The sequence below is a fragment of the Somniosus microcephalus genome, chromosome 32, assembly GCF_052327205.1.
Source record: "Somniosus microcephalus isolate GS21.2 chromosome 32, FLI_Smic_1.0, whole genome shotgun sequence".
Taxonomy (NCBI): domain Eukaryota; kingdom Metazoa; phylum Chordata; class Chondrichthyes; order Squaliformes; family Somniosidae; genus Somniosus; species Somniosus microcephalus.
The window spans coordinates 31,003,936-31,029,045 of record NC_141018.1 but is presented as its reverse complement, the minus strand read 5'-3'; the positions used below and the strand labels follow the sequence as shown (position 1 = coordinate 31,029,045).

Below are 25,110 nucleotides of genomic sequence, written 5' to 3'. Positions count from 1 at the left end.
CTTCACCACACGGACTGCAGCGGTTCAAGAAGGCGGCTCACCACCACCTTCTCAAGGGGCAACTAGGGATGGGCAATAAATGCCGGCCTTGCCAGCGACGCCCACATCCCATAAAATGAATTTTTTTAAAAACCACATCGAACTCTGAATTTATTTACTGTGCAGCTGGGGAAATAGCAGTGAAAAGAAAGAGAACATAAAGCAAGGGGTAGCATAATTTAAACAAACGAAAATCTCGCAATGCAGTTATACGCAGTGTTTATTGCAGAAGGACAGTTGTCTGGGAGAGGTACAGCACAGTGTTCGAGGACTGGTCTGAAAGGTTACTTGTACAGTGGTCAAGACTGTAAATGTGCAAAAAATTAATTAGAAGAAGCTGTGCTGGGGGCACTGTCTTGTCTGGCATTGTGATTGTTGCTGCCCACATTGTTGTTGTGGGCACAGTGATGGGCACTGCTGCTGCTGCTGCTGTTCACAATTCACAAGCACTTTGATCCCTGCACCTTTCTTTGCGACTTCAAATGCTTCCAGGGCCTGATCCAGTGGGAAACGATGTGTGATCAGAGGTTTTACATCCACCTTCTTTGAAGCTATCAGAGCGATTGCAGTGGGCCACCTAAAACAACAAGAATCGGGAGAGGTAACAATGGGATCATTTTCACAGTGCTGCACCCGACGCTTCTGTTAAGTGCTCGCTGTGGCTCAGTGGACAGCACTATTATCTGCGAGCCACGAAAGTCATGTGCTCAAGTCCCACGCCAGAGACTTGAACACAAAATCTAGGCTACATCTCCACTGCCAGTACTGACGGAGTGCTGCCCTGTTGGAGTGTGCCATCTTTCAGATGAGTTAAAGCGAGGCCCCGTTGGCCCTCTCAGGTGGACGGAAAAGATCCCATGGCACTAAGAAGAGCAGGGGCGTTCTTCATGGTGTCCTGGCCAATACGGTATTAAGGAATATGGTATTGAGATAGAGGATCAGCCATGATCATATTGAATAGTGGAGCAGGCTCGAAGGGCCGAATGGCCTACTCCTGCTCCTATTTTTCTATGTTTCTATGTATTCCTCAATCCACAACAGATTATCTGGTCATTATCACATTGCTGTTTGTGGGAGCTTGCTGTGCACAAAATGGCTGCTGCGTTTCCTACATTACAACAGTGATGTGTTTCCTACATTACAAAAGGTACTTCATTAGCTGCAAACACTTTGGGGCATCCTGAGATTGTGAAAAGCGCTATATAAATGTCAATCTTTCTTTCCCAAGCCAACTATGATACTTTTTATCCACAAAATTAAGCACACGTCTATTTATTATTTCCCTCCTGTTATTTTGCTTTTTAAAAAAAAAAGTTTTCACCTTTAATGGCTTCATAGCAGTTCTGAGTAACCCTCATGTCCAAACATCTGAAAGATGTTTTGTTATATAAATGGAAGTCCCTACTTTATGTAGTCTGCTCTTCACGAGGATGCATGATCCTCTGGGTGATCAACACTAACCCTGATTGGCAGTATATAAACTTGAGGCCATCCAAACCCGCACCAAGTCCCGTTCGCCCATCACCCCCTGTGCTCGCTGACCTACATTGGCTCCCGGTTAAGCAACGCCTCGATTTCAAAATTCTCATCCTTGTTTTCAAATCCCCCCATGGCCTCGCCCCTCCCTATCTCTATAATCTCCTTCAGCCCCACAACCCCCCCGAGATATCTGCGCTCCTCTAATTCTGCCCTCTTGAGCATCCCTGATTATAATCGCTCAACTATTGGTGGCCGTTCCTTCTGTTGCCTGGGCCCTAAGCTCTGGAATTCCCTGCCTAAACCTCTCCGCCTCGCTACCTCGCTTTCCTCCTTTAAGACGCTCCTTAAAACCTACCTCTTTGACCAAGCTTTTGGTCACCTGCCCTAATTTCTCCTTATTTGGCTTGGTGTTGAATTTTTTGTCTTATAATACTCCTGTGAAGCACCTTAGGACGTTTTACTACATTAAAGGCGCTATATAAATGCAAGTTGTTGTAGTAATCTGCATACTGCATTAAATGTGAACTCCTATTCTACCATTCCTTCCCATATTGGTTCGATATCAAAATGCCCAATTTTCCAGCTACAATAACTAATGTATTTGTTTACAATTTAAAGAACACAACAAGCCAATGGCATTAGGCAATACCAGGTTGTCTAAAAACAATCATAAATCTCTTCAGAAATGTTCACATGGAGTTAATTATCTCTTTTGAATCATCCGACAAAGTGAAGATGAAGACCATTTTGCTCTACATACTTTCTTGATCAACCTCCATAAATGAAGCCTTTTCCCCTCCCCATTGTCAATCCAGCATAATCTTTCTCCCTACCACAAACCAGCAGAGACTGCCGAAGGAGAAAACCTTCTGAAAACCTCCCAGAAGGCAAGAGTACATAAATGAAGGCTTGCAGTGAACATAAAGGCAAATAGCAAGGGCTTTCCCTCTGCACGTGAGTAAAAGGATACTTGGAAGTGCATGCGAGTTCATCTTGCACTGGAGCATAAATATTTACTTGTAAAAGGACCAATTGGAAGGGTGTTGTGGAATCTAAATCCAGGCAGGCCATCTTTTGTGCCTAACGAGGATCTCAGTTTGGTCTGGGGCAAGTCGATGTATCTTCCTTTTGAACCTCAGCTCTTGTGATTGGAAATGTGCCATGGAATATTACACTTTTGGTGGCTCTGCTTTAGCACATAGCCTGAAGAAAGATCAAGGCACTGGCCCATCAATCAGGCTTAGCTAAGTTGTGCAACTACATCTCCGATTTCCTCTTATAGGTTGCGTACCATTTTGATGAAACAGTCATCTCTCTTCCTTCTATCTGCCGCCTCATATATTAGACTATAGGAGCAGTGGTTCTACTATGCAGATGCCTACAGGGCTCGGATATGAGCCAAATCAATCATATTTGATTTATATAATCCCAAAGGTACCTGCCAAGTGGCCTGTACAATGTAGCTCTCTTTAGTAGTAAACCCATGGGATTAGTGAAAGATCATTCCACCCATTCCACAGCTGCTTCAAGGCTGTCTCACAAACAGATGTCCATTAACATCACCTGCAAACCAACTACCTGCGGTAACTCCTATACCTTTACCGGAACCTTACTGTTTTTGGATTTACTAGCTGCATGTGATGCCTTATTTCCTTCCGTTAGGTGCTGTACTCCCCAGGCAGTCCAGTATAAACTTTTGTGAATGACTGTCACGCCATTGAATAAACCCTACGGTGACAGCCCCCTCTCAAATGTAACACAACACAGACAATCAATGGTGATAGGCTAAAAAAGTACAAGTACAGGAAACTCTTTTTTATCCGCACCGACGGGACCGGCATGGTGCCGGTTGATCAAAAAGTCTGGATTACAGAGAGGTATACTTACTAAGGTACGAGAGCCCCGTACACAGCCACAGATCCAGGCGTCCCTGTTGGTGCAGGAACCCCGGTTACACGGCCACAGATCCAGGAACCCCGGTTACACGGCCACAGATCCAGGAACCCCGGTTACACGGCCACTAATATGAAGTAAAACTTACCTGAACCTACTCCTGAATTTTGCCGGTTAAGAGAGATTTCCGGTTATTTAGGTGCCGGTAAAAAGACAGTTTCCTGTACCTTGTCTAAGGATTTGGCACAAACAAACATTAATTGTTAACATATTTGCATCACACCCTCAATGGTTTTAGGTTCCAGTTGCAATGCAACGGAACACACAAATCTCTCAGCCAGCAAACTAACTGAAGCATCAGCAGTCATTTTAACAGTTGATGTTTTGAACCAAGCTCGTCAGCTTGGTTCAGTTGGCAGCATTCTTGCCTCGGAGACAGAAGGTTGTGGGGTTCAAGGCCTCAGTCCAGATCCTTGAGGATAGGCTGAGACTTTGGTGCAGTACTGATGGAGCGCTGCACTGCCGGAGGTGCTACAGACGTCTCGTCTGCCGGCTCAGGTGGAGATTAAGGGGTAGGTTTTACGATTTGGTGCTCTTGTTCACGTTTGAATTCCTGTTGTGCAAAATTGTAAAAATTTACAGCTGAAAAATCCCATGGCATGTTCAAAGAAATGCCTCCTGGTGTCCTGGCCAACAGTCTTCCCTCGTGCAAAAACCACCAAAAACAGATGAATTAGTTCCAATACAGGATTAGTCATTCATCTCATTGCTGCTTGTGGGGTCTCGCTGTGTCTGAAATGGCCGCTGCATTCACCTAAACAACAAGTGATTTCTGTAGTGATTTGCTTTAGGACATTTCTGAGATGCGCTAGATCAATGCAAATCTTTCTTCCAAGCAACTTAGGAGGAGGGGGAAAACTAAATTCTATTTGAACTGTCGAAACATACACTGAAATAAACAAATGGCAGAAAAAGTAATGTGTTCAAAATGAATTTGTTGCTGTTGCAGTGTCCAATTCTAAAGCATCCTGCACTTTCATTTAAATAGCCCCTAAGCAGGTCAGATCCAAGAAGTAAATAAATAAATTTTTACTATAAATGGTGCTCAAGTACTCACGTGTTAGTGTATTTAAAGCTACCCCGGATATCCACTTCTCGGACCGTTGCATGTAATACAGGAACATTTGATGTATTCGCTCCAAGGCCGACCAGTACAACAATCCCGCCGGGTTTCACAGCCTGTGGAAAGAGAAACATAATGAGACATGGGGCTAAGATGCTCCAGCACCTAAAAGATAAGAGGCACGACTAAGAAACATGTCTTAATTCAACGTTGCTTTTTATAAGAACATAAGAATTAGGAGCAGGAGTCGGCCATACGGCCCCTCGAGCCTGCTCCGCCATTCAATAAAATCAGGGCTGATCTTCGACCTCAACTCCACTTTCCCGCTGTTGTGTATGTAACCTGTTCCACCTTAAGAGATGTACTACTTTCTCAGGCTGCTGTAGACGTAATACCGGGGGTGAACACACTGGTATATAAGCACTGTGCAGTAATCTTGTATTCAGTGTAGTCCCTACCTCCAACCAGTAAAGACCTGTTTTATTGTTACTGATTAAGTCTGAGTATTAATTACTTGAACAACTCACAGACTTAACACTGGCGGCGAGTCAGATTCTTACCCTGCGGCAGTTATTCCACGGCGGCTTCGTCCACAGACAGGACGTTGAAGAGAGGTTTCAAATCTCACCACCCCACTGGAAGCGACAGGCATTAGGACCCTGAAGCCTCCATCAGCGACTGAAAACTGGAGGACAGAAGACATCCTGCAGCTTCTTTTTCAACCTCGGTGGTGGGTAAGCCGAGCAGCGTTGGCTGCAAAGGCAGGGCTGGGGGAAGTCGGAGGAACAAGGGCGATCGGAGATAAGGGCCATCGATCGCAATCCCTGATAAGGGCCACACTCGGGCTGAAAGGCGCAGCGTCGGCAGACACTGAAGGCGCGAGAGCCGCGGTGAAAAGCGCGGGCCATCGATCGCGGCGGAGATAAGGGCCGCACTCGGGGCTGAAGGGAGACGGCGTCGGGGGACGGGTGAAGACCGCCAAGCACGGGAAAACCACCATTTTGTGGGCGGAGGACGACGGCAAGAGCGGGAAGCCGCCATCTTGGATAGCAGTAAAAAAAAAAAAATCTGAGAAATTGCAAATCTGATAAAGTACTACAATGCCTAAACACGGGAATATTAGCAACTTTGAAAGTGACATCGAAGATTGGGCCATATATGTTGAACGAGTTAAAAATTATTGCAAGGCCAATAAAATTCGTGAGGCTGATAAAGCACTAACATTATTAAATTTAATGGGTGCGAAGACATACGGACAATTGAAACACCTGTTATCACCAGATGAACCGGCGGATAAGACGTTCGATGAGATTGTTACTGTCCTGAAAGATCATCTAAACCCCACGCCGCTGATGCTAGCGGAACGATTTAAATTTTACGACAGAAGGCAGCTACAGCATGAAAGCAATGCTGAATATTTGCTGGAATTGCGTAAATTAGCGAAATATTGCCAGTTTGGAATGGGACTGACAGATGCACTACGAGACAAATTTGTGTGTGGTTTATTTAAACAGGATACACAAAAGCGACTGCTCGAGGAGAATGAGCTGATGCTTGAGAAGGCGGTCACTATGGCAGCAGCACACGAAGCCGCAGCGAGAGGCACGGCAGTAATGCAGCTACGGTCACCGGAGCTCAGTGCACACAAATTGGGTGTGAGTTCTGGCAAATGTTATCGTTGTGGAAAGACAACGCATGATCAGAACCAGTGTTGGTTTAAAAACCAAGAATGCAGAACATGTGGTAAGCTTGGACATATAGCTAGAGTATGCAGGTCAGGGAAGAAGACCAGCAACAAGAAGTCACCGCAAGGGAAATACGCAAAGGTACACAAGGTGGCCGAACAGGAGTCCGATCCAGACGCTAGCAGTAATGAACTGGCTGGCTTAAGCAGTATTGAACTGGCTAGCTTAAGGGTACTCAACGTTGGTAAGGGTGCAGACCTCCAGACAATTTGGGTTACTCTTCAGATAGAAGGAGTCCAAGTAAAAATGGAATTGGACACTGGATCGGCATTGTCGGTCATGAATAAGAAAGATTACAGAAGGTTATTCCAACATATTCCCCTACAGGATACGGAGATTATATTGACAACCTACACGGGGCAGAGAGTGTACCCCATCGGGACAATAAAGGTTGCAGTGGCCAACAAGGGCGAAGGAAGTCAAATAATGGACTTATATGTGCTACCGGAGGGAGGTCCACCACTACTAGGCCGGGAGTGGTTTAGAAACATAAATATGGACTGGCATTCGCTAAAAGCCATAAAGAGTGAGAACTCGGTGCAGATAATCAGCCCAGACTCTAGAACTGATGATGGTAAGACCAACCCATATGCAAAAGACAAAGTTTCAGCACAGAATTCCACTGAGCAACAACAACATAGTTTAACAGAGAATTCTGAGTCTGTCAAGTCTACTGATATGCACATTTTTGAGGGACACTGGGCTCGAACTCAACTCCATTTCAAACTACAACAGCAATTAGAACAAATGATTCGCCGTTTTGAGCAAGAGATGAATGAAATAAAAAAGTTCTTTGTTACAGAGTGGGAGAATCTGGAAAGGCAACAGAAGCAACTGATGGAGAAAATGGAGCAGGAGCACACCAACCATCTGCGCGAGGAGGCCGAACGAATCAAAGCTGATTCAGGTTCTGAAGGTGCGTGCCATAATCTGGTGTCAGAAGAGTTAACGGTCAGCCAACTCCTTCATATGCTGAGGGACAAGACTCTGAAATGGGAAAAACTTGAACACGAGCTGCGATCTTCAAAGGAAAAGGGTTCGGAGCTCTCAAAAGTCATTGAGATGGCTGATGTGACGACACAGACTGAAACGACTGCAACAGAGCAGCCATTGGATGCCAAAAGTACGCTGACTCACGTCAATGTAGAACAACAGACCGCTGAAACAGCTGCTCCGGTAGAGGGATTGCATAGTCCGATCAATCAATCTCCAAAGGAAGTTGAAGTATTAAAATCACAAATGAGGTCACTAGTAAACGACTTGCTGAAAGCCCAGAAAAAGCTGGATGCAGAGGTACACATGAAGAAGTCTCTTCAGGAAAGATGTCTGGATTTGGAACAAGAGCTGGCTAACGTCCAGCTGGGTATGGAGGAAATAGACGACCCTCTCACTGGTCTAGCTCAGGACGACACCGAATATTACCATGACCTGGTGGACGACACCGAATATTACGATGTCCTGTCCTGCCCAGCTTGTAACTTCGACTCCCAAAGTGCAGAAATCATGGAGGAGCACCAAAAGTCTACGGAACATCGGGAGAAGCTGGCTCTATGACGGAAACAGGAGGAAGAGAAGGAGGAACTGCGCATGCAGCTGGCAGCTGTGGCAGCTGACAATGGAGCCCAGAGAGTCTCCAAGAAGCAGAAAAGGAAAAGTAAAAACAGAAGATGACCCATCTGAACCATTATCACCTCTACCAGATCACACACGTGGTCCCTCCGAACGGAGCCAAATCAGTTCGGAAGTTCAAGCTGTTAAATCCATGAAAGGACTATTGAATGAGTAACGTGAACCGACTACACCACAGAGATTGAATCTGTGAACTGTTTTCTGCAGAGACTGAATCTGTGATATGTTACGTTAAACATGAAGTTATATATGTATATATGTTATTACGTTATGTTAAATGGGGGGATGACTATAAAGCTAAGAAGGGAGGAGTGTTGTGTATGTAACCTGTTCCACCTTAAGAGAGCTTAAGCCTGTTCCACCTTAAGAGATGTACTACTTTCTCAGGCTGCTGTAGACGTAATACCGGGGGTGAACACACCGGTATATAAGCACTGTGCAGTAATCTTGTATTCAGTGTAGTCCCTACCTCCAACCAGTAAAGACCTGTTTTATTGTTACTGATTAAGTCTGAGTATTAATTACTTGAACAACTCACAGACTTAACACCCGCCCGATCTCCATATCCCTTGATTCACCTAGAGTCCAAAAATCTATCGATCTCAGCCTTGAATATACTCAATGACTCAGCATCCACAGCCCTCTGGGTTAAAGAATTCCAAAGATTCCAAAGGGGGAGGGAGTGGGGAGAATTTACGAACATATAAGAACAGAAATTATTATTAAGTGAAAGGTGAAGGTGTGGTGTGACATTGCGCATTAACATGTTCATTTTATTTAGGTTCAAGCTGCTGTCAAAAGTAAGGGAGGGTAAGTCACTCAAACCCGTTAAACATTTGCTCACTATTACAGTCATTTCTATTCTTTAGTTATATTTGCCCAGCAAAAAATGTCTAAAAGGTTCGTTGAAAAGTATGAGGCTTTCCCAACATAAGGACTCTCCTTAAAGAAGGCATGAATGATATCGATCTCAATCTGGTCTTGGTTGATAGCATAACGAAGGCTGCCATATGGAACAATCCTCATAGTTACTGAACGTTATTGTTTAAGTTTAACTGCAGCAACAGTAATTTAGAAGTCACTGGTTAGGCCTCAGCTGGAGTACTGTGTCCCAATTCTGGGCACCACACTTTAGGAAGGATGTCAAGGCCTTGGAGAGGGTGCAGAGGAGATTTACCAGAATGCTACCAGGGATGCGGGACTATGTGGCGAGATGGAAGAAGTTGGGATTGTTCTTCTGTGAGCACAGATGGTTAAGCGAGTGATCAAAATCATGAGGGGTTTTGACAGAGTAAATAAGGAGAAACTGTTTCCACTGGCAGGAGGGTCGGTAACTGGGGGACAGAGATTTAAGATAATGGGCAAAAAATCCAGGGGGAAGATGAGAATTCATTTTGCGCAGTGAGTTGTTGTGATCTGGAACGCACTACCTGAATGGATGGTGGAAGCAGATTCAGTGGTAACTTTCAAAAGGGAACTGGATAAATAATTGCAAAGGAGGAATTTGCAGGGCCATGGGGAATGGGACTAACTCAAAGAGCTGGCACAAGCACGATGGGCCAAATGGCCTCCTCCTGTGCTGTATTCCTTATGTTCCTATGATCACAGCTGCATTCAGTGGGCTCTGCTGTAATTCTCATGCATGCATGCTATATAAAACCAACTGATGCTTTATTGGGGTATTCTGTGTTTATGAGCATGGGAAGTTCACTCAATACTGTGTGATGCCCACAATAATAATGATAATTTCCACAGTAGCAAAAACGGTTGCAAACAGTCCATTTTTGGAAACTTGCATTTGGAGTATATTTTTCCCATTCACCAATGCAAAGATATATTCCACTTCCGCACTTCAGGTGAGGAATTGCGCCCACCCGGAGCACCTCTTGGGGAACTGCGGATACCCAGCCCCTATCGAAGTGGAAAATCTACCCGTGCAATCCCTAGTTTTAAGCCGTGTCTTTGTCTAACATTGCACAGGTTAACAGATTGCAAAAATCCAAGGACTTCTGTTGCAAAGCCCAATACTCACATAGACACCAGCCTGGATACATGTGTCGGCCCCGGTGCATTCAATGCATACGTCTGGCATAGCGCAGAGAGAGCTCTTCACTTTCTGGGCCAACTCCATAGGGCACGTGCACTTATCGACTTTCAAAACAATGGTGGCCCCCAAGCATTTTGCCTTCTCCAACCGGTCCTGACACAAATCTGAAACGGTGCAATGGGATTAAAAAATGAATGTCTTTGCTTCTCCCCAGCACAACAGTTTTCCGAGAACTCTGCGTTCCTCCAATTCTGGCCTCCTGCGCATCCTCGATTTCCTTCCCCCCACCAGTACTGACCGTGCCTTCAGCTGCCTAGGCCCCAAGCTCTGGAATTCCTTCCCTAATCCTCCCTACTTCTCTCTCCTCCTTTAAGACGCTACTTAAAACCTACCTCTTTGACCAAGCCTTTGGTCACCTGTCCTAATATCTCCTGATGTGGCTCAGTGTCAAATTTTATCTGGGAAGCACCTTGGAAGTTTTACTGTTAACGGCGCTACAAAAAGTCAAGGGGCTAAAAATTGAGGGGCGCTAACTTCGCCAGGGTGCTACTTTTAGCGCCCCGGAAAAATTAGCACCCCCCGTGCCGGAAATTGAGTGGTTGCACCCCAAGGGGGAAGCAAGGCACTACTGGAAGCGCCCCGCATCCCTCTTGGGGCGCTGTGAGTCAATATCGCGGCGTTATGTGCCGCAGTATTGCAGGCCTTCCTCCCCTTCTTAAAGGGGAGGGGCCTTGCGCAGCGCAACTGGGCCCCCCGGGATCGGGAGTGCCGGCAAAAGAGCCCGGCACTCAAGAGACGTGCCTGGCTCTTGGAGCGCAGCCGGCACTCCGCGGGGGGTGAGGGGGCGGGTAAGGAGGCCGGGGACGGGAGCGCAGGCAGGTGCTGGCAGGTGGCCAGCAACAAAAATGGCCGCCCCGCACCTCGCCTTTAAATAGCGCTTCCCCGGCCACGGGTAGGCCCCCTGATCCCGTCAGACATAGCGTCTGGCGGTAAGTCAGGGGGCGCTCCCGAAGATCGCGGCCGGGGCGCTGCGCACTGCGATGACGTAATCGCCGGCGGCGCAGCGCGCTACTGGTTAGCGCCACCGCTAACCTCCTGCTGAATTTCGTGGGAGGCGTGGGCGGCGCTGCGTCCGGGCGCTAGTTGCTTTGTGCCCCATTAGCGCCCTCTAACGGGAGGCGCAAAGCAACCCAATTTTTCCCCCAAGGTGTTGTTGATTTGGTGAATAAATAAATAAAATATACTTGTTATAGGGATAAAGAGCCAACTTCCATCATTATCGATGTGGAACTCTGATGTATGTTACAAAGTTTCAGCACAACATCACTCTCCTCTCCCATCATGGTGACATCTTAGATAAGACTCCAGAGCCAAACAAGTGTAAATATTTTCTCTATCTGGGCGACACTTCAGTGCACTATTAGGGGAGCGCTGCACTGTCGGAGGTGCTGTCCTTCCAATGAGATGTTAAACCGAGGTCCTGTCTGCTTGTGCAGGTGGGCACTAAAGACTCCGTGGTGCTACGCTAAGAAGATCAGTGGGTTCTTGCCACAGTCCTGGTCAAAATTCCTCCCTCAACCAACACCACCGAAATATCAGAACCTGTCTTTTCTCCCAACAGATGCTAACTGACCTGCTGCCAGAGCGGGAGACGCAGGCCACCACACGTGGAGCCGGCAACAGTGAGGAGGACGCCGCGGTGAAGAGGAGGACGGAGCGGCTGAGGGACATCATGCTCCCACTGCCACGGGAAGCCATTGTATTGACTCTGAACGCGGCGCTGTATGTATAGCTGACGCGTCCCTACGGGGAACAAGCATTCCATTGTACTTGTACTTGTACTGGTTACATATGGCAAATAAAGCTGAACTGAACTGGACTGAACTGAACTGAACTTGTATTGCCAGCACTTTCTGCTTTTAATCAAAAAAGAGAGAGATACAGGTAGATTGTGAACAGAGGCTTGTCTGTGAGGCTGGGAAAGCCATTTAAAAAACCCCACTAATTTAAGCAGTCTGCAAAAACTGGAGAACAAGTTAAAAAAAAATCTTGACCTCAACATTGCTTTGGGTGTATGAGCATAAATGTGGTAATCAAAGGCAAGAAGTCATTTGCATAATATTATTTCACTGTGGCCCCATCTGCCCTCTCAGGTGGATGTAAAAGATCCCATGGCACTAATTTGAAGAGCAGGGGAGTCCTCCCCGGTGTCCCGGCCAATATTTATCCCTCAACCAACATCCCTAAAACAGATGATCTGGTCATTATCACATTGCTGTTTGTGGGAGCTTGCTGTGTGCAAATTGATTGCCGTGTTTCCTACATTACAACAGTGGCTACACTTCAAAATGTACAGGAAACTCTTTGGTATCCAGCACCGACGGGACCGGTTGATTAAAAATTCCGGATGACGGAGAGGGTTATCTACCGAGGTTATTTTTAGCAAACAGAAATTAAAAAATCAAGAAATGTGCAGTATCCAGTAATTGGGTACTCCCGGCAGCGCGGGAGAGTCAGACTCCTGTTATTGAGGTGTTCCGACTTCCGACAGCGCCAAGAAGCCGAGTAGTGGCAGTTTGGAGAACTACCCCCACTGACTAACTCGGCCACCACGGGAGACTCGGACTTCGACTCGGCAACATTTCCGGTTATTGAGGTGTTGTTTTCGGAGTATGAATTTTGCTGGTTAATAGAGAATTCTGGATAGTTAGGTGCCGTTTAAACAAGAGTTTCCTGTACTTAATTGGTTGTAAAGCGCTTTGGGACACCCTGAGGTCATGAAAGGAGCTGTATAAATGCAAGCCATTCTTTAATGGCCTCAATGTGACACGTTACAGGTGATGACGAGGGCTCCTTCTACTAATCCTCCATAGTTGTAGATTATTACTCAGGGGTTTGAATCCCTAATGTCCTCTATTAACCACCTCAGTAGCTTGCCTAGCCGACAGGAGTCCAGCCACCTCTAACCCAACCTTCCCAGTTGGTCCCACACCTGCGGAGCCCACTGCACAGATCATTCTGCTCTGGAAGGCGACTGATAATTGGCTTCTAACCAAACAGAAGAGAAGGAGGACACCCTGAACAGGTACACGTGACCCGGCAATAAGGCTGTTGTGGATGCTTCCAATTCCCATGTAGCTCGGAATGTAGGCGTGTCAATAGCAGGAGGTTTCTGAATCAGCTGAAACGACGAATCACTCAAGAATGGATCCCGAGCCCTGCCCACTTCCCATTGAGCCGCACTCCAGCCTTTCTGGGAGGATAGTGGTGTGTGGTGAATGTAATCAGGAGAAAAAAAGGTTCCCTACCTGGTAGGGTCTGGTTCAAGTAGAACATAGAAACATAGAAGATAGGAGCAGGAGTAGGCCATTCGGCCCCTCGAGCCTGCTCCGCCATTCAATGAGATCATGGCTGATCATCCAAATTCAGTACCCTATCCCTGCCTTCTCCCCATATCCCTTGATCCCTTTAGCCTTAAGAAATATATCCAATTCCTTCTTGAATATATTTAATGAATTGGCCTCCACTGCCTTCTGTGGCAGAGAATTCCATAGGTTCACCACTCTCTGGGTGAAGAAATTCCTCCTCATCTCTGTCCTAAATGGCTTACCGCTTACCCTTAGACTGTGACCCCTGGTTCTGGACTCTCCCGCCATCGGGGACATCCTTCCAGCATCCAGTCTGTCCAGTCCTGTTAGAATTTTATAAGTTTCACTGAGATCTCCTCTCATTCTTCTAAACTCCAGCGAGTATAAGCCCAATCGACCCAATCTCTCCTCATACGTCATTCCTGCCATCCCAGGTATCATCTGCCTCACCTTCTACCTCATTGTCCCCTTGGGTGTTTGCAGGCAGCCCAAATAATCAACACTGCCCTTTGTCAGGAACTGCCTTGGGGGTGGGGTGCAAAATAAATTGTTGCTCCAGGATGGGGCCTACTCTTATATATTGCACGAGAGTGAGAAAGATCATGACATCATGGTGTCACAAAACAACTCAAGGGCCAGTTGGCAGTTCACAAGGCCCAATAGAGTCATAGAGTTTTACAGCACAGAAAGAGGCCCTTCGGCCCATCGTGTCTGCGCCGCCCATGGAAGAGTGAACAAAGTTACGAAACAGAGCAAAGTTAAACTGCACAAATATCGCCAGGGAAATAGAAAACTGACTGACAGCCAGGCTAGGAATGGTCTACCATGGTACGTGTGAAAACTTACCGCAAACTACAGTTAGAGTCACTCCTATGGCCTTGCAAACAAGCAGAGTCAGCAGTCCAATTGGCCCTTAATAGATAAAAAGCCAATGGTTAGGAAATCATGCAGAGATAGCTACTGGATACATTTGTCAGAACTACTCAACAGATTGGGTACAATATACATACAGAGCCACATGTTAGCGATGATCTTGTAAAAATTGTAATGGTGGCTAAACATCCTCTGATCGTGACTCCACACAAGGGCAAATAGCTATCTCATATAGTTTCTTTTGTTTAAATAAATGTGGTAACTCTTCTTTCCTATTCCTCTCCTGTTCTATATTGTGGATCATCTCTGGTCAAGTAGGCTTCAGCCAATCCCAATTATGCAAGTGAATCATATGAGGTACAATAAAAGCACTTGCAATCCGGATCCCCCGCACCCCCCCCCACACCGCCCTCCGAGTACCTGGCCTCCTATCAGTGCATAGCTGACGGCAGAAGCAGCCTAGTGAAGGATCATAGGTTCCACTCATCCCAACATTTGGGTCGTGGAGCATCATCAGCCAAATATTACTGTTGACCCACAGCTAGGTAATGGCTGCAGTGTAAATACACTCCAACATGTACCATCTGAAATTGGAAATCTCCATGTTTGAAGAATCCAGAGGCACTGCAGTGTACACGCCAAGTCTGGGAGATTTGGGAGCCCGTGTGGGAAATTGAAGGTCCATAACTTTTAAGGACACTTAACAGGAGAACTAGAGAACAAGAATCTTGTTAAAAGGGGTGCAATTCCTAAATGGACAGATTAATTTCCCAGATTCTGCTATGCTGGTTCAGACTCTGCGGGCAGGATTTTCATTGGGCTGTGGAGGCAGGATTGGAGGCATGTGAGGGGTTAAAATCACAAAATCGGGAGGCACGAACCCATCCCGCCCCCAACCCGCCTCCATGCCAGTTTCAAAGGAGGCGGGTACCCGCCCCACACAGGGACCCGCCTCCCCGAGGCGGGAAGGGAATTAGTGCCAATTAACTGCCTGTTAACAGGTAGTGAACAGGCAGTTTTTAGCCTAATCCCTATTTTTATTGGTGAAGTGTGGGATTCCCGACGGCTCCAAACCACGCCAAGTTAGCGAGGCGGACCGTCGGGCTGAAGGGCTTGGAGGGGTCGAGATGTCTGGTGTTCAGGTGAGTGATGGATGCATGAGTGCAGAGGTAAGTGTGTTTGGTGTGTGTAAAGTGTTTAAAGAAGTTTAATTACCTTTACTTACCTGTCACTGGCACAGAAAGCAGAATGGCCGTGAGCTGTCAAAAGTTGCAGCATTCAGCTTTCTGTTCTGGAGAGATCTCTAAATCAGCCTTGAGAGGAAGGAATTAACTTAGTGTACAGATTGTCAGTGTTTGACAGCTTCACAGAGCTGTCAAACGCTGATATTTCATCTGTCAAAAGCTCTTGACAGATGAAATGTCAATCTGTGACGTCACCTGTTGCTGGGTGGCCCTTAATTGGCCTGCTGAGCGGGCTCAACAAAGTCAATCAAGTGAAAATCGCGTGGGTCGGCCACAACTCGATGGAGGCGGGACTACAACCCCAAAAGTTGTAGTCCCACCTCCTACACGCCTCCAGTATCAAAATCCAGCCCTGTGTGTCTCAGTAAGGATTCTTCAATCTGATTGGTTAAGGAGACATGCCATTGCTTACCCTGTTGACACAGGTCTCAGAACCCTTGTAGAGGGTGCCGTGCTGTTTTTGTTCTCCAAGAACCATAAGTTCCAGTGCAAAAGCCTACAGCAAGTCTGTGGACAAGTGTAAGTGTAATGAATACTTTATCTCCTGTACTAGCGATTGCATGATTTATACGATAGAACAGAAACCATTCAGCAGCTCCCAGCTGAGTCAGAGACATGTCATCTCCCTCACAGCAGGGTTTTTCTCCCGTCCCCCACCCCCCCACCACCCTTCACAAAACCCCGCTCCCCTAAAACAGCAGTGTATTTGTAAATTGCCTCTCTCTGTTACCTAGGCCAGAGCACGAGAGAAACACACACAGAGACAGAGAGACAGTGAGACAGAGAGAGAGACACACACACACAGAGACAGAGAGACACACACAAAGACACAGAGATAGACACACACAAAGAGAGACACAGACAGAGAGAACACACAGAGACAGAGAGAGAGAGAGAGACACACAGAGACAGAGACAAAGACAGACACCAAGGGGGGAATTTTCCCAGCCCTGGGCGGCAGGTATGGAGGCAGGACTGCTCAAAAAATGGCAGAAACTGGGAGCGGGTACCAACCCCGCTCCCAACCCACATCTTCCTGGGAGGCGGGTCCCTGAATCAGGTAGTTAACAGGCAGTTTTGAGGCTTTTCCCCATTTTATGCCTGCAATTGCGGGCTTCCCGACGGCTGCGAACCTCGCCAGGGTCAGCGAGGCGAGCAGTAGGTTTGCGGGGGTGAGAGGGGTCGATATGTAAGACGTAGAGGTGAGTGATGGGTGCATGTAAGTGGACAGGTAAGTATGAGAGGTGAGTGTAAAGTGTTGGAAAAAGTTTCCTTACCTTTGCTTCTTCCTGCAGGCTTCAACCTTTGAGGATCCGAAGGTGCCTCATCTCAACGGCAGAGATGGCAGAATGGCTGCTGTATTCTCAGATGCAGCAGCCATCTGCTTTCTGTTCAGGAGAGAGGTCTTGGTGAGCCTGTGTGCAAGGGCTCACCTTAGAACAGAGATTGTCAGTGTTTGACAGTTTCTCAAAGCTGTCAAACGCTGACAATTCATCTGTCAAAATTTTTTTGACAGATGAAGCGTCATACGCTGATGTCATCTGTCACCAGCTTTCCCTTAATTGGGCGGAGTGGGGAAAAAAGCGTGGGTTGGTCAGACGTCACTGGGGGCGGGACTGAAGCCCGGAAACCAGAAGTCCCACCTCCAGTACGTCTCCATTGAGAAAATCCAGCCCAAAGATAGAGAGAGAGAGACACTGAAAGAGAAAGAGAGGCTCAGAGAGAGGAGAGTCACAGAGAGAGATAGCGTTTATTCATCAAAGACGAGCACAATCACTGGTTACATTAAAGAGACATTAGCCTGGGTTTTATGGTCAGCGGCAAACGAACGGCGCTCGCCATTCATTACACTTACACTTGCCCACAGAAAGCATTAGAACTTAAGAGAGCAAAAACAGTATGGCACCCTCTACAGGGGATCTGGGAGCTGTATGAACAGGGCTAGAAACGGTGTGTCTCCTTAACCAATCAGACTGAAGAATCCTTACTGAGCCACGCAGAGTCTGGACCAGGGAGTGTAAATTAGAATATTTAATTCAATGTCAAATCATGTACAGAAAGCAAAATAAAGAGAGGGAAAGAAAGATGGAATTAAGAAAGATAACAGAAAAAGGTTTTAAAAATTATTTAAATGTTTTAAAATCTCCAACAATAATTAAAATCTGAAGGAATACGGCTCCATACTTGTAAAAGTTAACTTTCAGTGCCAGAGAGGTTGTTAGGCAGTAATTAAGACTTATCACGCTGTTAAAAGTTCACTTACACGTGAATGGACAAGCCCTAACTTTTTCTGACGTGTTTAGTTGCTATCTAGTGGGTAAGTACCGCCACTTCACGCCATTGCACGCATTTGAATGCAGAGTCTCTGGGCGAAGCTTCTGGAGGTGCAGGGCAACTCAGACAGCACATGTGCCGACGCTGGAAATTGCTGTCCGATTTACTCCTTAATAAAGGTGAGCGCTGATGGCCTCAAAATTTACCGCAAAATCCAGGTCATAATGTATTTTTTTTTTGAGAGTGGGGCAATTATATCAGATCGGCTACATTCCAATCGTGATGTAGACGGTTGGAGGGAGGGGAAAGGATATTTACCCAGAGTCCAGGATGTTCAGAGACCTATGCTGTTTGCTAAAGGGCTGGGAATTGTTCAAATCAAGTTTACGGGTCATTTTGTAATCTTTCTTTTGTGTATTCTTTTGCTAACTCAGCAGAGGTCACGGATCAAACCTGCAACACACCAAACCATCAGGGGAATTTCAGTGTGTGCACAAACAGAAAACCCTATATACCCTCTCCTCAGCTCCATTTCCTGTCCACATTTCGGGCTCAATTTTGTCAATGGGGAGCTTTTGGAGGCGGGACTCCCACTTTTTGGGTTGTAGTCCCGCCTCCATCTTGTGGACAACCCACGCTACTTTCCCTTGATTGACCTTGTTAAGCCCGCCCAGTGGGTTCAGCAGGCCAATTAAGGGACACCTGGTTACTGGTGACATCAGCGATTGACATGTCATCTGTCAAGAGCTTTTGACAGATGAAAAATCAGCGTTTGACAGCTCTGTGAAGCGGTCAAACACTGACAATCTGTCTTCTAACTTGAGTCCCTCTACTCAGGCTCAGTTAGAGATCTCTCCAGACCAGAAAGCAGAGGCTGCAGCTTTTGACAGTTCAGCGGCCATTCTGCTTTCTGTGCCGGTGAGCTGAGGGACTCCCGAGAACTGAAGGGAGGGAGCCTGCAGGAGAAAGTAAAGGTAAGTAACTTATTAAAACACTTTACACTTACCTCACACACTTACCTCTGCACACATGCACCCATCACTCACCTGCACAACGGACATCTCGACCCCTCCAACCCCTTCAGCCCGACGGTCCGCCTTGCTAACTTGGGGTGGTTTGGAGCCGTCGGACAGCACACACTTCAGGGCTAAAAATAGGGATTAGGCAAAAAACTGCCTGTTAACTACCTGTTAACAGGCAGTTAATTGGCACTAATCCCCTTCCCGCCTCGGGGAGGCGGCTCCCAGCACAGGTCAGGTACCTGCCTCCTGGGACATTGGCACGGAGGCGGGTTGGGGGCGGGATGGGTTCCTGCCCCCCGATTCTGCAATTTTCCCACCACTCCCGCCTCCAAACCCGCCTCCTCGGGGCTTGGAAAATCGAGCCCTTCATATCCATACAAGGTGGGGAAAGAGCGGGGAAGTGGGACTAATTGGATAGCTCTTTCACCATGGCCCGAATGGCCACCTCCTTTGATTCTATAAAAGCTCAATGGGTGTAGCCCAATCTCAGTGTATTCTCAGCTGAAATGCCAATCCAAATTGGACACAACTCAGAGCAGATCTCATGGAGTGGCTGCACTGCACCTGTGATGTTGGAGTTAAAAGAATCACAGGTGCACTGTACACCAAACACAGTATATTCTTTCAGCCCAGGCTGGTTTGACCTGTGTAGACCACAGCCCCTCAAATTATTAGGAACTATTAATTTGAGGAGTAGAAGTGGCGTCTGCAATATTCCTGCAAGTTTTGGGTAAGAACAGGTTTGGTTTCTTGGTAAACGGAGAATATCCAATTCCATGGATTGTGAGCAAAGCTTGCCAATCAAACTTGCTAGCGGAGTGGAGTGAGTTTGAGAGAATTAAATTTTACCTGTAAGTCCAATTTCTCCTGTTATAGGCTAGTCAATTGTCTAATATTTAATACTAGCTGAAGTGCCCGGCGGTGCCGAGGCTTTTTCGAGGGCATGTTGTTGTTGGAAGAGAGAGAGAGAGCGACTGGGGGGAAGAGAGAGAGCAACTGGGGGGAAGAGAGAGCGCGACTGGGGGGAAGAGAGAGAGTGACTGGGGGGAAGAGAGGGAGGGGAGGGGAGGGAGGGGAGGGGAGGGGGAGGGGAGGGGGGAGGGGAGGGGGGGAGGGGAGGGGGGGAGGGAGGGAGGGGAGGGAGGGGGGGAGGGAGGGGAGGGGAGGGGGGAGGGGAGCGGAAGGGAGGGGAGGGGAGGGGGGAGGGGAGCGGGGGGAGGGGAGGGAGGGGAGGGGGGGAGGGTAGGGGGGAGGGGCGGGGAGGGGGGGAGGGGAGGGGGAGGGCGGGGGGGGGAGGGGAGGGCGGGAGGGGAGGGGAGGGCGGGGCGGGGGGAGGGGGGAGGAGGAGAGAGGAGGGGGGGAGAGAAGAGGGGGGGGAGAGAAGAGGGAGGGGGGAGAGTCCCCGAGCCCCCTGATCCCCGTGCCCCCAAACTCCCGAGCCCCCTGATCCCCACCCCCCGAACTCCCGCGGTTGGCCCCCACACCAACCAAGCACCGAACTCCGGAGGCGCGATCTTCCGAGCACCGGCCTCCCGAGCTGGCTTGAAGACCGTGGATTGCGGCTGTGCGAGACGGCCGGCGGGCCCGGTTGCCAGGGTAACCGTTGACGCTCACCAAGCCCCGCCCCCCGGCCGAGCCAGAGAGAAACGCCGCGTCTCAGCTGCTCCTGCTGCGCGCGCACCCTTTAGTAAGGTAGCGGCGCTGGGCTGAGGCCCGCCCCTCCAGCCTTCGAGTGGGGCCGGGAGGTGCCTAGCTCGGGCGTGGGTGCGGAGGAGAGGCCGAGGCTTCGAGGCCTACCTGGAAAAACGGGGAAAGGTAGGAAAATTAATGAGATTAGATAAGTTAATTCGTTTCTAAATCTTTTTTTTAAAAAACAATATGTGTTTTAAAAGCAACGTTTTTTTTAAAGATGCAGAAAGCGGGAAAAAGAAAGGAAAAGTTTGGAATCAAGATGGCGGCGACTCACCTCGGTTCAGAACGATAAGGCCCGCCCACACACGCACCGATTGGTCGACGGTCAGGTCACCAAAGGGTAGGATTGGTCAATCGTCCCGTCACTCGACCGTAGGAGGGCCCGGCCGCACGCGGCAGCAAGCCGCCGTACGATTGGTCGATCTTGAGGTCACTCTGTCGCTAATGAGCGGATAATGAGATGCTAATGAGCGGAATGGTGAAGGTTTTTGGGATACCGCGGGCGCGATTTTAGCCCGGCCGAAACGTAAATACGCTTAAAACCGTCTCGGAAGCGTAAGCTTTTTTTGGAGGTAACGCGCGTGTAGGTACGCCCTGTAACTTTCGAGCGCATAGCCCGACAGACGCACACGCGATGACAGACAGACGGACAGACAGACGGACAGACAGATGGACAGACAGAAGGACAGACAGATCGACCGATTTATATATATAGATAGACTTGAATGTGTACAGGATTCAGCAGCTTTTTGGGGGAGGGAAGGAATTACTGTTGTTGCAACATTTCAGGTGAAATACACGAGCAACTACTTACCGGCTCCACAGATGAAAACTTTTTGGCCCACTTTTACTCGTCCTCTGCGACAGGCATGAAGCGCGACACAGAGCGGCTCAACTAATGCACCTTCTTCTAAGCTCACACACTCAGGGAGCCTGAAACGGAGACAGTACAAACATTAACAGCAGTAATGTACTTGCACACATTAGCCCAACCGCCAAAGCGCATTATATGTGAAGGGTTTCACAGGATTACATAGGATATACAATACAAAAACAGGCCGTTCACCCCAACCAGTCCATGCCGGCGTTTATGCTCCACTCGAGCCTCCTCCCGTCTTTCCTCCTCTAACTCTATCAGCGTAACCCTCTATTCCCATCTCCCTCATATGCTTGTCTAGCCTCCCCTTAAATGCATCTAAACTATTCGCCTCAACCACTCCCTGTGGCAGCGAGTTCCACATTCTCACCACTCTCTGGGTAAAGACGTTTCTCCTGAATTCCCTATTTGATTTCTTGGTGACTATCTTATATCGATGGCCTCTAGTTATGCTCTTCCCCACAAGTGGAAACATTCTCTCTGTGTGTCTAGTCTATCAAAACCTTTCATAATTTTAAAGACCTCTATTAGGTCACCCCCTCAGCCTTCTCTTTTCAAGAGAAAAGAGACCCAGCCTGTTCATCATTTCCTGATAGGTATAACCTCGCATTTCTGGTATCATCGTTATAAATCTTTTTTTGCACCCTCTCCAGTACCTTGATATCCTTTTTATAATATGGTGACCGGAACAGTATAATTGAGTGTAGCCGACCAAAGGAGGTCCTTGCAGGAGGTTTAAGAGAGATATGGTCTGAGCTCACACCCAGGTATCCCAGGCGACCCATATTCAAGGTGTGGTTTACTATTGATTAGTGGGTTGATGGTGAAGAATGTGCAGAACTGGAAGAGTTATCTATGAGGCAGAACGAGGCACTGAAGTGTAGCTGGTAGTTTGGCTAAAATTGGTAATAAGTACATACGGGGTGAGTTGGCCCACTCCAACACTGGCTTCACTGCAGGTTTCTGTTAGTCCAACCAATGGAAATAGGCAAGTCCCCATCTCTCTATCTGAGCTGGTGGTCTGAGGAGCAGAAGGCTCTCCAGCATTTGCTAAAGTCACATCTCAACTCATGCTAGTGACAGATGTTCCCTGTTTGGGAGACGAGCCCATTGACAGGATCGAATGAGCTTAGAGCAGATGAAGTGCAAACAAGTCGTTTGGACAAATGAACAGAATCAAATTATGAGTGGTATATTTAGCCCTGACGTTCTTTCATATTCTGGTCCTGGACAAGTCAGTGCCTACAATAGATGGACAAGACATGTCACCCAATATTAACAAATAGGCTGGGACCTGCTCCCACAGACCCCTCGGTCAAGATATAACACTATTTGCTCATTGATGCCTCACCCACTGGATACACTCAGCCCATCTGATTGGGGTGATTGGCAATCCACCCACAAAATTGAAAGATCCACATCAAGGTAGATCAGGACACAGGGACTTAGGGAGAGTGGAGGGGCAGGAGGAGGTTTACCCTCTTCACATCTCCAGACCACCACCAGTTTCTGTGTTTCTGCTGAAGCACTGAGGGTAAGACAGTGGGGAGGTTAGATGGTCTTTCTGTTCCATGGAAACAAATATTTCTGTTTGGATTTCCTCAGAACACCCTAAGTGTTGCAGATCATCAAAACAAAAAGGAGCTTCAGTGATTCTGGTAATCCCCTTACAGGCCTTGAAAAGCCATAGCTATTTAACATTTTAGCATTGAGCAGTGTTTGTCTGATCTCACTGCCCTATGGGAGAAACCTTCTCTCTGATCTATCAAGTCAGATTGCACATCTGGAGCCAGCTAGTATCCCATCATGGCTTAACTGTTGAGAGATGCTGGTTACCGCAACAAAAATAGGAATTTCTTCTGTCTTTATTTTACATGTGGTTACAGTCTCAAATTAAAAACCTTTGCTTCTCTTAGCCAAAATGGAAGGCGAGAGTGAGTCGAACTGTGAGAAAAGAACAGAGGGTTTTGGTTCAAAAATCAGTTAAGAGGAAGCTATTTTGATGGCCAGGGCAATATGTTTGATAGATGGAGGTATAGTTTCTGGTATGGTCCATGTGAGCAGATCAGTACAGTGTAAATAAGCAAAGGAAGCCAGCAATTACAAGTCATGGTCTGCCAAAGCATGTAGGCGGTTGATATTTTTCTTTGTTTGATTGTTTTAAAGGGGATATTGTTACATCAAAGAAAGTCCATGGGGTATTTATCCCAGGGCTAACTGCTACCCTTTAGTTCTGGTGAAGACACACAAGCTCTGTGTTGTCCTTGGAACTCATGATTTCTATGCGCGACATCTCAAACTGAAAGGCTATGAGCTGATTCAAGTTTTCTCGCGCAAGTATTATGCTGATTAGTAGTTTGCTTGTGTCATTTGCTTCTGCATATCATTTTACTTGTAAACAAATCCAGAACAGATGCGTCTGTATAAACATAGAAACATAGGCCTAGAAATTCAGTTGCTTGCGCCAGCCGGTAGCGCCTTAGGAGGAGGAGATGTTGGGTGCTAGGCGGCTAGCGGCCAGGCGCAGCGTGATCTGCGCCTCTCCCCAACTTCACTAGAGATTTAGCGTCGGCGCAAAGTCTTTGCGCGCGCTCAGCTGCGCGCGCAGATCCTGACGTCATTTCATCGTGCAACGCCCTTTGTGCGCCCCAAACCGGAACTTCAGTGGCGCCGCCCTTCTTTGCGCCTGGCGCCCCCAGCGACTGTTAGAGGGGAACGGTTCCCAGTCGCTGCGGGGTGCAGGCGGCGCTATTTAAAGGGGACTCCTCCTGCATTATAAGTGACAGCCATTTTGTGCCAATCCTTCTGTGTGAGAGACAAAGGCAGAGAGCTTTCTGCTTTGACTCAGCGCTCGCACAGGTACTTCTGGCTTCAGGCCAGAGCTTTGCATTTGGATTTCACTTTCAGTGCCATAGCCTTGAGTCGCCACATATACTGTAATGGGGGCTACAATGGGTGGAAACGTTGGCTTTCTGCATTGCATTCAAAGGGATCAGAGACGCCGTGAGAGAGTGCCAGTCATGGCCAGACGGAGAAGGGCCAACAGGTGTCGGCACAGGAGGCCTTACCCACCCAGGGTATACCGCCAGCAGTTCTCATATCTGAACATGTCTGAGGAGCAGTGTGTTCGGAGGCTGCGATTCAGAAGGGAGGTGGTCACTGAGATCTGCCACCTGCTTCGCAGAGATCTGCAGCCACAGCTGAGGAGCAGGACGTCTCTGTCGGTGGCAGTGAAGGTGACGGTGGCTCTCAACTTCTATGCCACCGGCTCCTTCCAATCCGCTACTGGGGGCATTGCCAACATCTCCCAGTTCGCGGTACATTGCTGCATCCGACAGGTGAACAATGCCCTTTTCAGAAGGAGACGTCAGTACATCTCCTTCCCCATGACCCTGGACAAGCAGCAAGAGCTTACAATGGGATTTGGAAGAATAGCGGGCTTCACCATGGTCCAGGGCGTAGAACTGATGAACCAGCATTGGTCAGGCCTTGCTTCAGGGCTGCAGTGCACAGGGCATAGCAGCCAGACAAGTCCACCCTCCCCCTTTAAGAGCTGACCGGCGCCAGAGTGTCTGCCGTCAAGCAGCAACTCGCCGCACCTGCGCTGCGCCCGCCCTCGGGGGTTTCGCCCCGGACCGCCGGCTTAGCGCCTAATGATAGTCATGCATCGCCTGTTTCAGCGCAGCAGCAACCTCTTGGGGCGATGCAACTGAATATCGGTGAAGGTGGCGCGAACTTGCGCCGGGCGCAAACTTTAGCGGCCGCCCGACTGTAGCGCCCCGAACGTGGCTATACTGAATTTCTA

At 48.0% G+C, this 25,110-nt stretch overlaps 1 protein-coding gene across 1 annotated transcript in view; it reads right to left on the bottom strand.

Annotated features, from left to right (window-relative positions):
• Window positions 1–241: 241 nt before the first annotated feature.
• The window catches only part of LOC147097369 (sorbitol dehydrogenase-like), a 43,376-nt gene continuing 18,507 nt past the window's right edge, over window positions 242–25,110 (bottom strand). The window contains exons 5-9 of the mRNA XM_085972283.1: window positions 21,243–21,361; window positions 14,170–14,235; window positions 9,941–10,119; window positions 4,529–4,650; window positions 242–616 (exon numbers count right to left, since the gene is read on the bottom strand). Coding sequence (XP_085828409.1) covers window positions 367–616; window positions 4,529–4,650; window positions 9,941–10,119; window positions 14,170–14,235; window positions 21,243–21,361 — 736 coding nt within the window. The 3' untranslated portion in view covers window positions 242–366. The remainder of the gene's footprint in view (window positions 617–4,528; window positions 4,651–9,940; window positions 10,120–14,169; window positions 14,236–21,242; window positions 21,362–25,110) is intronic.